This window comes from Cygnus olor, chromosome 2, assembly GCF_009769625.2.
Source record: "Cygnus olor isolate bCygOlo1 chromosome 2, bCygOlo1.pri.v2, whole genome shotgun sequence".
Lineage (NCBI taxonomy): Eukaryota > Metazoa > Chordata > Aves > Anseriformes > Anatidae > Cygnus > Cygnus olor.
Genome location: NC_049170.1, coordinates 71183917 through 71199025, shown reverse-complemented (window position 1 = coordinate 71199025; position 15109 = coordinate 71183917). Strand labels below are relative to the sequence as shown.

General features: G+C 36.4%; 1 protein-coding gene and 1 long non-coding RNA gene across 3 annotated transcripts in view; one reads left to right on the top strand and one right to left on the bottom strand.

Moving 5' to 3' along the window:
* Window positions 1-15109, top strand: part of CDYL (chromodomain Y like) — a 105881-nt gene that overhangs the window by 81581 nt on the left and 9191 nt on the right. For both annotated transcript variants that reach the window (XM_040549907.1, XM_040549908.1), the window contains 2 exons: window positions 13400-13656; window positions 14329-14501. In XM_040549907.1, coding sequence (XP_040405841.1) covers window positions 13400-13656; window positions 14329-14501 — 430 coding nt within the window. The remainder of the gene's footprint in view (window positions 1-13399; window positions 13657-14328; window positions 14502-15109) is intronic.
* The window catches only part of LOC121066417, a 35114-nt gene continuing 20112 nt past the window's right edge, over window positions 108-15109 (bottom strand). Inside the window, exon 5 of the long non-coding RNA XR_005817750.1 lies at window positions 108-720. This is a non-coding gene — a long non-coding RNA (uncharacterized LOC121066417). The remainder of the gene's footprint in view (window positions 721-15109) is intronic.

Sequence of the window (15109 nt, the reverse complement as noted above, 5' to 3'; positions counted from 1 at the left end):
TATTACTCATTTCTTGGTACTTAGTCATATGTTGATGTTTCTTTACAAATAATGAGTCCACAGTAGGAAAACACTAGTACATTTTCCTGGATGTTCTGCTGTAATTGAACTAAGTTTAATGTTCTTTGTAAGTTTGGCTTGGTATTCCAGTTCTCGGTCTTAAGACTAGGGGATGGGAGAGGAAAGTTAAATGGGGCAAAAATATTGATGAGAGTAAGTTTGTTTTAAATTGAAATTTTGTTTACCTTTGGAAGCCTTCAAGGAATTGTTCAGCAAACGTATCGGGGAGGGGAGAAGGTATTCGGGAGCCCTGATGCACTGTTTTTGCGTTGGATACAAATACCACAAAAAATGACTTCTTTCCAGTCTGGTGGGTCCTATACAGGGAAGAGACAGAACTGTGAAGGGAAACAAATCTGAATTTTAATTTTATGTAAACTAGATCAATATTTAGGTACTGGTGAATAATTCTGGATCACGAGGGAAGAGCATTTTCCATGGGGTTATGATGAGACTCGTGGAAGATCTTTGGCTTGTTTTCCTGAGCGTGCCATCTAAATTGCATGTTAGTCTGCTGGCAAGAGCAATCTACCCCATGGACAGACGTACAGCAGACGTCTTTCTCTTTGGAATAAGGAAGAACTTGGAGAATGCTTTCAGAGTGTTGGCCTGGCTTGAGCCAGAATATGATCGTGTTCCTTCTTGCTCTTAGTCTCTTACCTGTTTCAAAACAAATAAACTTAAAGAAATAAAGAAACAAAAAAAAGCCACCACATATGTTCTTTTGGAAATTTCAGCAAGTGTATCATTTTGTTTAAGAATTAATGAAAAAGTAAATGGTCCCACTGCAGCATTTTTGTTAATTATAATGAGTTGAGAGAACACCTTCAAGACAAATTCCTTTGAGATCCTGACAGTATTTTAACTGAGCTGTTGGGGGAAATCTCTGCTACTGTATTATTTTCTGTGATCTAGCTATATTTGAAAATTTATCTACAGTAGTAATTAAAAATATTGATACTATTCATAAATCCTCAATATGGTGATGCGTAGATAACAGAATAGAAACTTATATGCAACATCTTTGTTTCAGAGTTAACAGTGACCTTATGGCAACATATTCTGAAATCAACTGGAGGTGCAAAGTTTCATACAACCCTGAATATCAAACTCCTGATGACAAACACTGTTGCCAGTCTTATCACACAATAGCCCTGAAATCTGAGTTGTTACTAGGTAGAAAAACAGAAATGAGTACTAACTTCTACTTTTTGTCATCAATAGAAACTTTCATGTTTTAGGATCTTACAAAAATAATCTTATATAGGTTTGTGTTTTTTTTTTTTTAACTTTTCAATGTATTTCCAACTTGATTATCACTAAGAATAATTGCATACAGCTTCAATGTTGAGCAAAATAGTGCTGCTGTGTTGATATTATTCTAAAATCCTGAAATTTACATTAAATTAAGTATACATGTTAGGGAAGCTTCTGATGCATGTTTAGTAATGGCATGAAATTGCAAAATATTGGTAAAATATATGGCAAGTAATGAGTGAACTGTTGGAAGAAGATAAAATTTCTCTACAGTATCCAGTATGGCTCTCCTGAGTATTGCTTTGGATCCCCAGTAGCTTTTAATCAGAAGGGAACTTTTAAAACATGACTTAATGAGAACAGTCTTGTAACAGAAATAAACTGCAGAAGTTTAGGGCTGTTTGGTCTGGGCTGGTTGGTGTGGTTTTTTTGTTGTTGTTGCTGTTGTGCTTTGTTGTTTTTGTTGTCATCTTGTTGTTTTTTGTTTGTTTTTAGTTTTAGGATTTTTTAAAACTCTTTCTGAAACTATAGCAATACAAATTTTATTACTCAAGGTACCTTCCAAGTTTCCCAGTCTTTAAGCAAGCAAGTCTCAGAGGTATTTCACTTACTATGATACATTTCCCATCTAGGCTATCACATTTATATGTTTTTCTTTTTATACAGCAAGTCAGCAATCTTGCCATGCTCAAGCTTTTTAGTCTGTCACTTGTTATATGTACAATATAGTCATTATAAATCCTTTCTGTTTTCTTTTGGCATGCTGATTTTCCCACTAATGTTTTAATTGACTTTGTAACTTGCACTACATTTCACTCTTATTTTTGGTCTAATTCTCCTCTCTCTTGTTTTTTATCACTGGAAAAATGATTTGTGTTTAGCATCTTTAACTATGAAAACTTCAGAGTTTTACTTTGCATTTCTAATACCGTTCTTTATCTGTTTTAGCATCTCCCTGTATTCTTCCCAGTGTTCTTTACTTCCTATTTTCTTGTAAGTATAGCATATTCTATTTTTCCCCTCAGTTCCTATTGACCTGTTTAACCATGTGGACTTAATTGAAGCTACATCTCACTCCTGAAGAAAATAATTCAATTACTGTATAAGTTTAGTTCAATTTATTTACCCTCTCCTTATGAGTGAGGTGTCTTGGTATTGTCTAAAAAAGTATTTAATGCAATATCTTTTTACATAACAAACTTATCCAAAATTGCACAGCATTCATCTTAATAGAAATTAAATTTCAATTCTATTTGACAATACTGTCTTGTTTCTATTCTATTTATTCTGTTTTGTTTAGTGGTCAGAATCTGACTTGAGCAGGTGGGTCCCTGGCAGATTTCAGGAAACAATCAATGATATAATTCAGCTACCACTTTGTCTCATCTATGGAATGTTTTAAGTGGTTTCCAATTTCAAATTTTGTTGACAATTGGGGCTAGTTATGTACTGGTCCCAGCATTTTTTGTGTACACGATCTTTGGTTTTCTTAATAGTAATTCTTCTGTCTTTTATGTACTGACTTCCTCTGATATTTTTGACTTCTTTGTGTATTCTTAATGGGTTGTTTCCAAAGGCAAGATTCACTACTTAAGGCTATATGTAAAGATATGTTCAGAGCCCCATTACCCATGAACCACTTCTGAGTAAATGTAAGTCCAAGCACAGCTTTATGAAATTCCTACCGAACATCTGAGGCTCCATCACTGCACTTTGGAACTGCAACAGTTCCCAAGCCCAAAATTCAAATGGAGGTTTCCATGACCCCACTATCTCAAGTTGTCACATTGTGGACCCAACTCCTTACAGGCCCTTGCAGTGATCATATTCAAAAATGTACAGATTGACTCTTGAACTGTGATCACACCAGTATGACTCCTGTGAAAAGATGTGGTCCTACCTCCATTTGCAATCGTCAAATAAACCTTACTTTGCTATTGCTAGCTACACAACCTAGAAAATTATTTCTGAGGCTGCTGCACACTTCAGTTGAAAGAATCAGATATGATAGGCTTAGTTCTTAGTTTTGTGCAGCAAAGGCATTATGGTCCCTGACTAAGCTTCCCTTTTTCAGTGCAGTTGATAATAGTTGTTAGGTCCTACTCTGAGATAGATCTTAACTGGTTTATCTTTTTTAAACTTGTTCTGAAATTGGTCCTAAACCACATTGGGTTTTGTGTTTGTTTGCTTTTACTTTGCCACACCTAAAACTTCCTAATTTTTTGATTTTTTTCTTCAAGATTTCAGCCTCCTAATATTAGCCTTTGTAATCTCTTAGAGAATGTGGTTTTATATTGGTGCTGCTGAAAAAAAAGTTCCACTTAAATACCGTAGTGCTTATTCCATTGCTTCCTTAGCTGTCTGTTCTGACTAGCAATAGTATCAATATTCTTATTTGTACTTTGTTCTAGATGCATATAACTTCTGGGAACAACAAAACAAAAAACACAAACACACACACACACACACACAAAAACCACAGTAATTTATAAAAGCAGATTTTTACAAAGGAAAGTAGCTTTTGGGGATTGGGACCATCTGTAACTGTTGTAAGCCTGACTTCTATACAGACTTGCTCTTTAGCCCGAGGGAAGCCACTTAGCAGCTCTGCACCATATTTTTGAAAGCCTAAGCAATTAAAGACAAGCTGATTTCTTTCATCAGCAATATGAAGAGAACACACCAAAACACTACCCATGCATGTGCGATGCATCGTGCTGTATAAAGGCAGCTCAATGCCTTCAGTTCTTCCCAGCTACTGGCTGAGATTGGGTCGCTGCATTTTCTGTTTGCTGCTTTCAGATGTAGTTATTGCCTTGTGGTTTACTCTGGGCATGTTTTATTATTTATTTTATTTGCTTATTTACCTCTGTATTCTCCATTTCAAGATTTGATGTAAACATGTTCTTATGATGGGCATTTTCCCAAAACATATGGCGACATTCAAGATCTTTGCTATCTCTGCAAATCCCAGAACCTGGAGAAGCATGCTGTTTGTACTGGGGTTGAGTTACAGGGCAAGATGATGTGGGCACCTATATGTCCTCTTTTCTAGTAGTTGCCTGCCTAGTTGAGAGAGGATATCACTGAAGTTTTCTTCATACAAAGCATCTGATCCAAGTCTTCTACTCTCGGTCTGCTACTGTTAAACTTAGGACTTTCTCTTCTTGTTTTCTTTTAGTATGGGAAGTATGAAGAATTCTGGATATTCTCCATGAGTTCTCCACTGCAGACATGTCCTCACACACACTGATCTTAGCTGGTATTGCCAAAACCAAACAGGAGAGATCATATCTAGTTTGAGAGCAGAGGCTGTATTTACTCTTCTTTCCATCATAACTTATTTAAGCTGTTTGAGATTTACTCCTCTCCAACAATATAAAAGGGCAGATTTGGCAAGATACTGTTCTGAATCACTTTTTCAGTTCAGTGCATTGGGCTATCCAGCACCTGTTGCATCCTTTCATCATCCAGTTTGTAGTGTGGGTTTATTTTCCCAGAATACTGGGAAAACTGGGGGAGGAGATTACCTCTATAGTAATTAGTGAATGCCTCTTTAGGTGTGGTGTTCATAGCTGTTCTGTGCTTCACCTAAATGCAGGATCTTTCACAGATCTTGGCCCAAATCCTTGATTCTCCAGTAGAGACTACTTTTCTCCGTTGAGTACCTCCGATTCAAAAGTACAAGCCTGCTTGGCGTGTGCATTTCTGAATGCATATTCGTTCATCAGAGGACTTGAGCTGTGTTGCATATCACCAAGACCTCTGATCTTTCCGCCCATACTTTCTTTCCTCCATCTGCGACCCCCCCCCCCCAGTCAATGCCCAACTCTGTTGCTTTTTGCTCTGCAACCCTTCAAGCAGCAGAAGTGCTCCAGGCACCCTTGCTTAAGCACAAAAGACTCAAGTGAAGACTCCTCCTTTGTGCTTTCCCCTCCCACCCCAGCCAGATATTTCTGTCGAGGTCAGCTATTTCTGATGAGGGGTGCTGCTGCAGAACAGACTGCTACCCAGCAACGCGATGTACTGCAGACTACCCAGGTTGAGGGTATTGCTGGCCATGTTGCACGGCGGCATGCAGCTGCGTACTGGGAGGTGGCCTTTGTGCATCAAGCTAGCACAGCTTCAGGTAACCTTTTCACTGACACTTCTTAATGAACCTCTTGGTGACCATCCTACAGGAGGTCAAGACATCTGCTGTTAATGACAGATGGCAGGCATTGGCCGCAAAGATGTCTGTACTTTCTTGAGATAGATCTGTTAAAAAAGAGATACCTCTTTGCAGCTGGGATGTTTACTCCAGCTATTCTGAGCAGTAAAAATCAGAGTTTCTTGAAGAGCTCAATATGTACACATTAGCCTCCTGAACCTCTAAAAGTTCTCTGTCCCTGTTTGCCTTGTACTTTCCTCCATCTGAATGCCAAACATTTCTGTGGACAGTTGTGAATGGAGTTCTTGCAAAGTCTGGTATTTAAAGCCGCATCTATGTGATAAGAATGAAATGTGAATACTTATTGACATGCTGTTTTCAAAAAAAAAAAAAAAAGGCAAATGAAAGAATTTTGCCAACACAGTGATGTTGTACCCACCTATTTAAATCTCTGTAAAAAGTTAGCGAAAATGTTTTAGGAAGTTTTGGTAATTCTTATAAGAATTATGTCATGTGTACAGGGCATGTAAAAGTTCATGTCTATACAGGAAAGTGCCTGGGATTTCTTTTACCAGTATCTATTTTAGGCTAGCCTTACATTAGGACACTCTTATTCCACATGAAGAGAGCCTTTTTTTAGGTCACTTTGGGAATTGGATTAAATTGCAATGAAGTGCTCTTAATATAGAATGTGTTCACCTCAGGAGTTAGTGTGAAATAGCTGGGTATACTTCATGTTTAAACCTTAGCCTATTTTGTGGTAGCTTTCCTCTCTAGATGAGCCCCAAGAGATGTCCTTACTTAACTCTCAAATTTGAGAGCATTTCAAATGAATGCTCTGGTATCATAACCTGCAGCTCTGAGAATATCAAGGGACAAGATAGGAGAGGGCTCTTCTTATGAAATGTTCCCAGTATTAAGTGGCCTCAAAAAGGAGTCTGTAACCTGGGGAAGGTTTTTCTCATTTGTATTTATTTGTAAGGAAAAGAAATACAAATAACTCTTTGCTTCCCTCATCAAATACCTTGGTGCATGCTACTGTGAAATATGGCTGGGATTTCTTGATTGGAATGATATCAGAGGGTTTTGGGCTTTTTTTTTTCTCTCCTTTCAAACATCTAAAATGATGGGAATAGTCATATGCACTTTTTTTTTCCTGTTTATCAGTAGTATTTTGACTAGATTAAATGGAAGAAAAATCACTCCAAAGTGAGTCTAAAACAGAAGTGGAAAGGGAGAAGAGAGCAATTCTAATTTGTCTAGATGCCAAGATAAAGGAGAAAAAGAATTTGTTCACCCAAGGAGTGTTAGTTTATATATTTCAGGTGAAATAATAAGGATGGAAATGTATTTGAAAAGCCTTTTTCAGTTGTTAGGAGGGCTTTTTTTTCCCCTCAATGTAAGACAGCAAGTGGAAAGTTTACTTAATGCCTTATGCATAAAAATACATAGCTCCTTCTCAGAGGTAGCAAAACTTGATCAGACTTTTTAAGAGCTTTGTTACCAAATTACATTAATAACATTTTGCCTGTTGTTTTTTACATGCGTAGTCCTAGCAGATGTCAAGGCTAATATTTTGTTGTTCACACCCTTTAAAAGTACGCAAACATCGTTTTTATCACTTGTATGACTTAGTGTCCAGACAAAGAAAACTTGAGGTAGAAGACATGCTGTTTTCTCTCATTATGATTGCCCACTTTCAGCAGTAGAGTGTTATGCTCTTTAGTTGCATTTTGGGGGTTGGAATTACAAGTTTCTCTTTACTTGCGTGCTTATGCTATGAGGAGGAAAGACATTCAAAACCAAAAATAATTGCAGTCTATAACCTATTAAAGTGAAATGTGACCACGAATGGTGCCATCTTTCTAATGGTGTCATTGTAAACATATTTGACTGATGCTCTAAGTAACAAAAGAAACAGAGAAAACTGTCTACAGAAGGAAAACATGGCTACTGTAGATCATATTGGTCTAAATGTGATGTGGCAGCCAAGACAAAAATTGGTGTAGGGTTGAAAAACTTTTAATCAAATAGGGAAATACTACCTGTGTGTTTGTTTGTATGTGTTTCTCATCTCATGTTAGCTTTGTCCAAAAAAACCAGTGTCTTGTAAGAAGCGTAGGTTAATAGGTTTCAAAGTGACATTTAAAACCCATGCAAAATGCAGGGAAAAGAGTAGGAATTAAGGGCTTTTTAGAAATTGAAGATAGACACTGACAATAAAGCCTCGTAGCCACTGCAGGATTGTTTCTCTCTACTGCTGACTTATAGTTACCTGTTGCAGATGCTTCACAAAGAACCACCACAGTAATTCACCAGTTAGGCTGTGCTTAAAACATGCACTCTTCGTGTATGGACAGGTGACAAATTTGCAGAAACAGGAGGTGGCTGAAGAATATATAATGTTTCCCCTATGTAACTACTTCCCTACAACAGAATCAAGAAGTGGCTGACTTTATTTGAAAAGATAAAGTGACTGCACATCCCCGCTTCTCCCCCCAACACCAAGGGTCTGAGGAAGGTTTCAGCCCCCGTGGCAGGGGATGGTAGTGATCAGCAGCCCATCATTTGACGAGGTATCGCTGTTTCCCCTCACGGTCACGTCTGAGGCTGCCTGTTCTAATGCTGAGGTTGTGCAGAGTAGTGTTGGTAAAACGGTTGGTTTGTGCGCTGCGTCAATGTAACGCTGTCTCCTGGAAGGATTTATGTGAAGTGAACCTTTCCTTCGTAAGTGATAGATACTTTCTGAACACTTTTTCAGAAACATGGTACAAAACAGTATTTTAGGTGAAAGTCACAACAAATTGAGTTATTCTTTTCTTCTTACAAATATTTGGAAAATGCTGGAACTGTTACTTGATGCCAAAATGTAAATGCTGTAAATATATATACTCGGTCAAAAAAAATAAAAAATGGTACACATATAGAGTAGCTCTTTGGAGCACATACAGTTTTGATAGTTTTTTAGAACTCGTTTTGAATATCTATAATCTGTGCCAATACACCGCAAATATTTGCTTTGTAATTGCTGAAGCAGAGGTGGAAAAAGTACTGGAAGCTGTTGTATATTAAGTTTGCATTGCAGTATCACTGTCTGGGGTTAGTCTCATGTGAAATACTTGATGTACTGCAGGGTTAAAACTGTGAAAACTTAGCAGTGTGTACAGTTACAGTTTGCTAGTACCTATGAATGTGTGACAAGAAACCACTGCTTGTAGGCAAAAAGGGAACACGAGGCAACCTGTGCTGCACAACTGATATGAAGTCTGGTCATTTGTACGTATGGGGAGTACAAAACAGTGCAGGTATAGAAAGGATGTTATTTGTTGGCATAAAATGCAACTTCCAGCACTGTTTTTTGTGTATTTTTGTTTTTAAAATCAGTTTTGCAGATCTTATTTTTCCCTCTCCCATGCTTGAGTTGAAATCAGTTAAAATTACAGTATTATTTTTTCAGTTAACAAATCAAGAAATTATTGTTGCTGGTGTTAGTTCATTTGCTTATTCAATGGATGCTTCTTATTAACCATCTTGTTACTTAGATTAGGAGAGGAAGTGGTTGGCGCATTACTGTACAGGAAAGGTGTGAGGGTCCCTGAAGTTCACTAAGATCGCTGTAGACACATCTCAAAATACTGAGTGATTGCATGATTAAAATGAGAGAGTACTTGCAGTGCAGATGCATCCCAAGTAATGAGGAGGGGGCAAAACAGAATTCCGTACAAAAACTCTGCCTGTAGCAAAACATAAAACTGTACCTGGATAATGGCTGGTTCTTGACTACGTGGCACTGCTCAGGAAAAGGTCCTTGGATTTGTTTTGGGTGGTTTTCTACAAACATTTGCTCAGTGCTAGCTTAAAATAAAATAAGGTAGAAATTATCTTAAAAAAGGATTGAAGACAAAAGAGGAGGCTTGAATATGGTGCATTATACAATCCCCATCTTGAACATTGTGTGCCAATTTGTTCCAAGATTTAGCAGAAGAGAAAAAGATGTAGAGAGGAAAGGGCTTTGGAATGGCTTCTGGAAGAAGAAGGGGGTAAGTGGATAGAGATTGATCAGTTTGGAGGACGGATGTGCTGACAGGATGAAGGAAGTAAAAAAAAGTACCTTGCAGAACTTAATGCCAAAACTTCTTTTGGAAGACAAAACTGGAGTGGCCTTAAAAGTAAATTGGACAGTTTCATGGGAGGTGAGACTCTGAATAGATGGCTTTGGGTGCAACCTATGATTATAGACATAGAAATTATAGGAATCTGTAAATTTACAGTGGCTGGAGTTGAGGAAAATAGTTAGCATTGTTCACACCTGCCATCTTCCTATGCTCATTCCTCAGGCATCTGAAACAGCACTGTGTCAGGCTATGTGAACTAAACCGAACTTCTCAAGAATTTGTGAGACGGTAACAGTAATGCATTTTGATTGTTACCCCCTTCATATTTTGTGGAGATGGCTTTTTCGTGTTATTGTTGTCTTCTGCCAGTGGGATGGGGATGATACCTTAGCTGTTTTTCCCCTTTTTCAGCCCCTGTATTTTGTGTATTTCTTCCTTTTGACGAAGATCTGTTCTTCTTATCTGTTATCCATAGCCTCACCCGCCCCCCCCCCCCCTTTTTTTCTAAGAGTGCTGCATGAAATGGTGACTGTTATCAGGTTTTGATCAACAGCCACAAAACCCAAGTACTGCTAATTTCATTTTGCATCTGTATGCTGAAGCTTTAAGCACCAGTAGTATGTCTTCACCTTTAAGATGATCACATTATGTTGATTATTTTTGTAACTGAGCTGTTTATTTTTTAAGCAAACATTGCTCTGCATTAGTTGATGATATCCAGGATAAATTGCTTTCTTTCAAGCTTTTTTTTTTTTTTTTTTTTTAAAGGGCAGGGCCATGGTTCTTTGTTTGTCTTTGATTTGCTATCTTCTATGAAAGCATTAAAATGCAGAACTTCTTTTTCGTTTGTTATGAAATACACATTTTAAAATTGTAAAATATAGTTCTAATTAACTTGAAAATAAGTAACCCCAATGCAAAATTATCACCTGTGGAAATATATGGAAATACACTTACTTCTCTGTGGTACGTTTTTTATTTTCATCCACATTTGCTGCAACACATGCCCAAGACTGCCCGGTGATGTAATGCTTCCCTGTTTATATTTATCATGAAGCTCTGCTTTACATCTCTGGGTTGTTTCTTCACTTTCAAGGACTGGATGCCAAAGAAACAGCCCCCTACACTTCAAGGTGTAGAACAGTGCTAGTAATAAATACTGATGAATTTGTTTTAACTCTGTGGATGCCATTCTCTAACTCGTAAGAGTTGGCTAAATCTCACTGTGCAGAAGTGCCGTTTCTGAAGCAGACAGGCTTTTGGTTTCGGTCTAATTGTCCTAAAAGTGTGTTTACAAGATGAGATGGAGGAGGCTTCTTCCACTGCCTTGCAGCTGCCCCTTGTTTGTGGTTGGAAACTAACTATTGACAAGTGCGGACAAAATTTATATAAGAAAGCTAAAACATCTCTTGCGAATTCAATAAGCATGAAAAGTGTGGTGTTTACATTTTGGTCCATCTTGCCAAAAGTTTTGCCTCTCAGGAAGTATATAACCATTGCCTGTTAAATCTCAAAAGTAATTTTCTGCTATTTGAGTCTGTCTTTAGCTGGATGAGTCGTGCGCAAAGATCTACTCAAAGTTCTTATGCAAGTTTACTAACTTGGGTTTTTTTGATGGTGGTGGTTTGCCTTTTTTTTTTTTTTTGGCTTAGTCTAGTCTATTGTGCTCTCTGGGTTCTCCACTTTTTTTTCATGATGGCTAGGACAGAAGCAAGAAGATCTTATATCAAAGTTTAGAAATTAGATGATATTTCAGTTGTATTAATATACTGTTCATATGGAAAAACAAACCGTTGTGGATAGTGATGCAATTTCATCTCAGTTTCCTAAAGAAACATGGGACAGTAGTGTTGTTCCTGCAAATTCCCTTTGAGGGGAATCCTTTTAAAGCGGTGTAATCCATGCAGTATAGTTTATAAGGGTAAGGTATCTAAAGCATCCCTCATCAATTTCACATTTGGTCTGCATTAATTTTTTATTTATTCTGCTGAAATGAAAAAGGCAATTTGATAAGATGTGAAAATTTAGGAATAAACATGAATCTTCTGTGACAATATAAACTATTTTTTTTTCCCATTTCATTTTGTTCACACCTATTCTCTCTAAGGATGATTGCAAGCTGAATTCAGCTTCTTACTCCTTTCACTTTAAACAATTGAAAAATCTTGAAGTGTCTATCCTTACAAAAAGTGTTGTGGTAAGAGAATTAAATTACTCATATGACAAAAAAGACTTCAAAAAGTAAAATAAAACCTTATTTCATAGCTCCTTTGGCAGGCAACTTGCCTAATTAATTAGAACAGAGTTATAATCAGATGTATTTATTTAGAAACATTTAGAATTAAAACTTATATTTGAAGGCGTTTTCTGTAATACAGATAGAAAAATGTATAATGTTCTAAAGTTTTAATTCCATTAGTCTTAAGATTATATATCTCATTTCATATGGGTAAAATTAAGCAACTTTTGAATATAGTCAAAATGTGGAGACTCAAATTATTTAGGTGAGTCTTTTAACACCTTCATTGGACCAACAAATGTTTCAAGTATCTTACAGAAACATAAAAAAAAAAAAAAGAGGTAATTATAGTATCACATATTAGAATGTTCCAAATCTAGCTTCTTCAGAAAGTTAATGAAGAATGAAGCAAGATCCACCAGTGACATGTAAATAGGTGGTTAATTAAATGTGTTTTAACTCTGCTTCTTAAAAGGCATCCTATGCATGATGTCCTAGAACATCTGTGAGATAAGGGCTGAAGTTATCCAGAAGATTGTAACATAGACTTAGGTTTCTGTTTTCAGCAAAAGACTTTCAGACCTCTTGTATCTTGGTCTGTGATGCATTTTTCCAACATTTTTAATCCCACTCCTCATGCACACTTGATTACTTTGATCTGACAAACTTTATGGATAGTTTACATGAAAATTTTAACATACAGATGGATAATAGATCCAAGATGTTCTCTTACTTTCTCTTATGAATGCTAATTATTTGATATTATGTCTCTAATGTGGATTATAGAAAAACCTGTCCCTTCTGTGTTATGAAGAATGGCCTGTTTACTTGCATTCCTTCAAATTCTGTCTATTTAAGTTACTGGGAAAAGGACCAGAAAGACATAATGCTCTATTCTCTATTTGCCAGTTTTAATAGCAAAATTGTTTAGACTTGAGAAATATCTCATTGTCTATGAATCCATTAAAATATCCATCACTGCATGTGTTTTGATTCCTTCCCAAAGCAATATAGTCTTTATTTTTTTCTTCCTTTAAAGACTACCGTGCTTTATATGATCTTGTCAATCATGATCTTTATCTGACTTGCTGTAGGTGTCATTTTCTTCCATTTATTATTTTTTGTGTTTTTTGAAAAAAAAGACATCTGCTTTCTTTTTGTGATCTTGATGCTGTCAGACCACTTAAAAACGTTGGAAAATGAAAAAGTAGAGCATTAGTATATTGTGTGATTTTTATTTTTATTTTTTAAACAAGTAGAAACCTACTGAAGCATTTTGGTATTAGGAACATTTAGTAAACCTTTCCCTCCTTTCTGAAAAGAAATTTATTTATTGGTCTGCGTTGCTTCTTTTCTCACAAACATAAAATTCATTTGCCTGGATCCCTTTACCACTTTAATTTTGCTCTGTGCACAATGTATATTTCTGTAATCTTGCATTGACTTCCAGGGGAGTTTCATATTTATGTGTGTTCTTAATAATACGACTAGCATGTTTTCATGCCAATAGGGATCTTGAAACTGCTGAACTAATTAAAATGTTATTAATGGAAGGTTACTGTTTAAACTATTTTACAGGTACATCCACCTTTATGGAAGCATTAGCAGCCAATGGTACAACCAACATACAGACTTCTGTAACAGGAGTGACAGCCAGCAAACGGAGGTTTATTGATGACAGGAGAGATCAACCTTTTGATAAAAGGCTACGTTTCAGTGTGCGACAAACGGAGAGCGCATACCGGTACAGAGACATTGTTGTTAGGAAACAAGATGGATTCACACACATTTTGCTATCAACGAAATCATCGGAAAATAATTCACTAAATCCAGAGGTCAGAACAATTCTGATTTTGGGGGGTAAGGGTATGGGAAGAACTATAAATCTCTTATTTGCCTTATTTGCACCACTTATTCAGGTACAAGCATACGCAAAATGGCACTTAGATTTTTGTTTGTAAGATATTATACATCCAACTGAATTCTAGTATAATTCTGATGAATTTATTTAGCTACATTATCTGAATATTTTGATGGATTGTCTTTTATAATAAGTATGGCAATTTGTCAAGTGCAACTTGAAACAAACTTTAGCCTGAATTAAGTTTCTTTTTTTCTGAACTGGTTGCATATGCCATCTGCTGTCCAAATTACAGAAATGCTGAATGAATTCTGTAGTTACGGATAACATCTATTAGATCTTTTCTTAATGTTTTCATTATCTTACTGTAATTACATTTTAAAACGTAAAGCTTCTAATACTCATGTTTTTTTTGGTTGTTTTGGGGTGTTTTTTTTGGTCACTTGCTTTTTGTTTTGTTTTTGTTTTACTTTCTAATATTTGAATAATGAAAAGAAATTAACTTTTGTAATATCATGGTTGAATGGATCCTGAGGAAAAATTAAGGATGTTGAAGACTGGGATCTCTCATTGTGGAGGGGAAAGAACAGTACGCTACTTTTTAATGGTATAATAAAAGGATTCTAATGAATTTTTGATTTTTCAGGTAATGAAGGAAGTCCAAAGTGCACTGAACACAGCAGCTGCAGATGACAGTAAACTTGTGCTGTTTAGTGCAGTTGGTAGCATCTTCTGCTGTGGTCTTGATTTTATTTATTTTATACGACGCTTAACAGATGATAGAAAAAAGGAAAGCACTAAGATGGCAGAAGCTATTAGGTATGTAAAGCTATCTTCAATCATCTGAATGGGTATTTTTCATTGTGTAGTCTGGCTTGCTTTATCTCTTCTATTTCGGAAGTCTCTAATTCAACAAGACCTCAGATGTTCACCTGCTATGTGTTAAGTGTGCAGCACTTCTTTATACTCCCTGGCTATTTCTCTTTGGGTTGTCATTTCATGCATCACTATTTATACTATTAAAATTTTACTATGAGAACTGGTATTATGATAATATTTCTCCAGTTGAAACCAATTTTAAAAGACTTAAACAGCCATGGAGTTTCTGGAAAACTAATTTAACACACAAGACACAAGATGTGCGCTGAATGAGTAACGATACAGTGCCTACAGAGCAGTGGAATGATGGATATTTCACAGAATTAGACTAATAGTAGTGAACATCATCCCAGTGCTAGGTTCCAAACCTAACGTTTAAATAAAATGAGCTGAGCTACTACAAACTAGAAGAATGTTTAGGGAAGAAATCTATGGATATTACATCCATAAGTACAAGAAAGTAGATTATAATCTGAACGCTCTGCTTTTGAAGGCTTGAGATCTTGGAAGAGCTCTTGCATGTTTCCAGAATACTAATACTCCTTCAG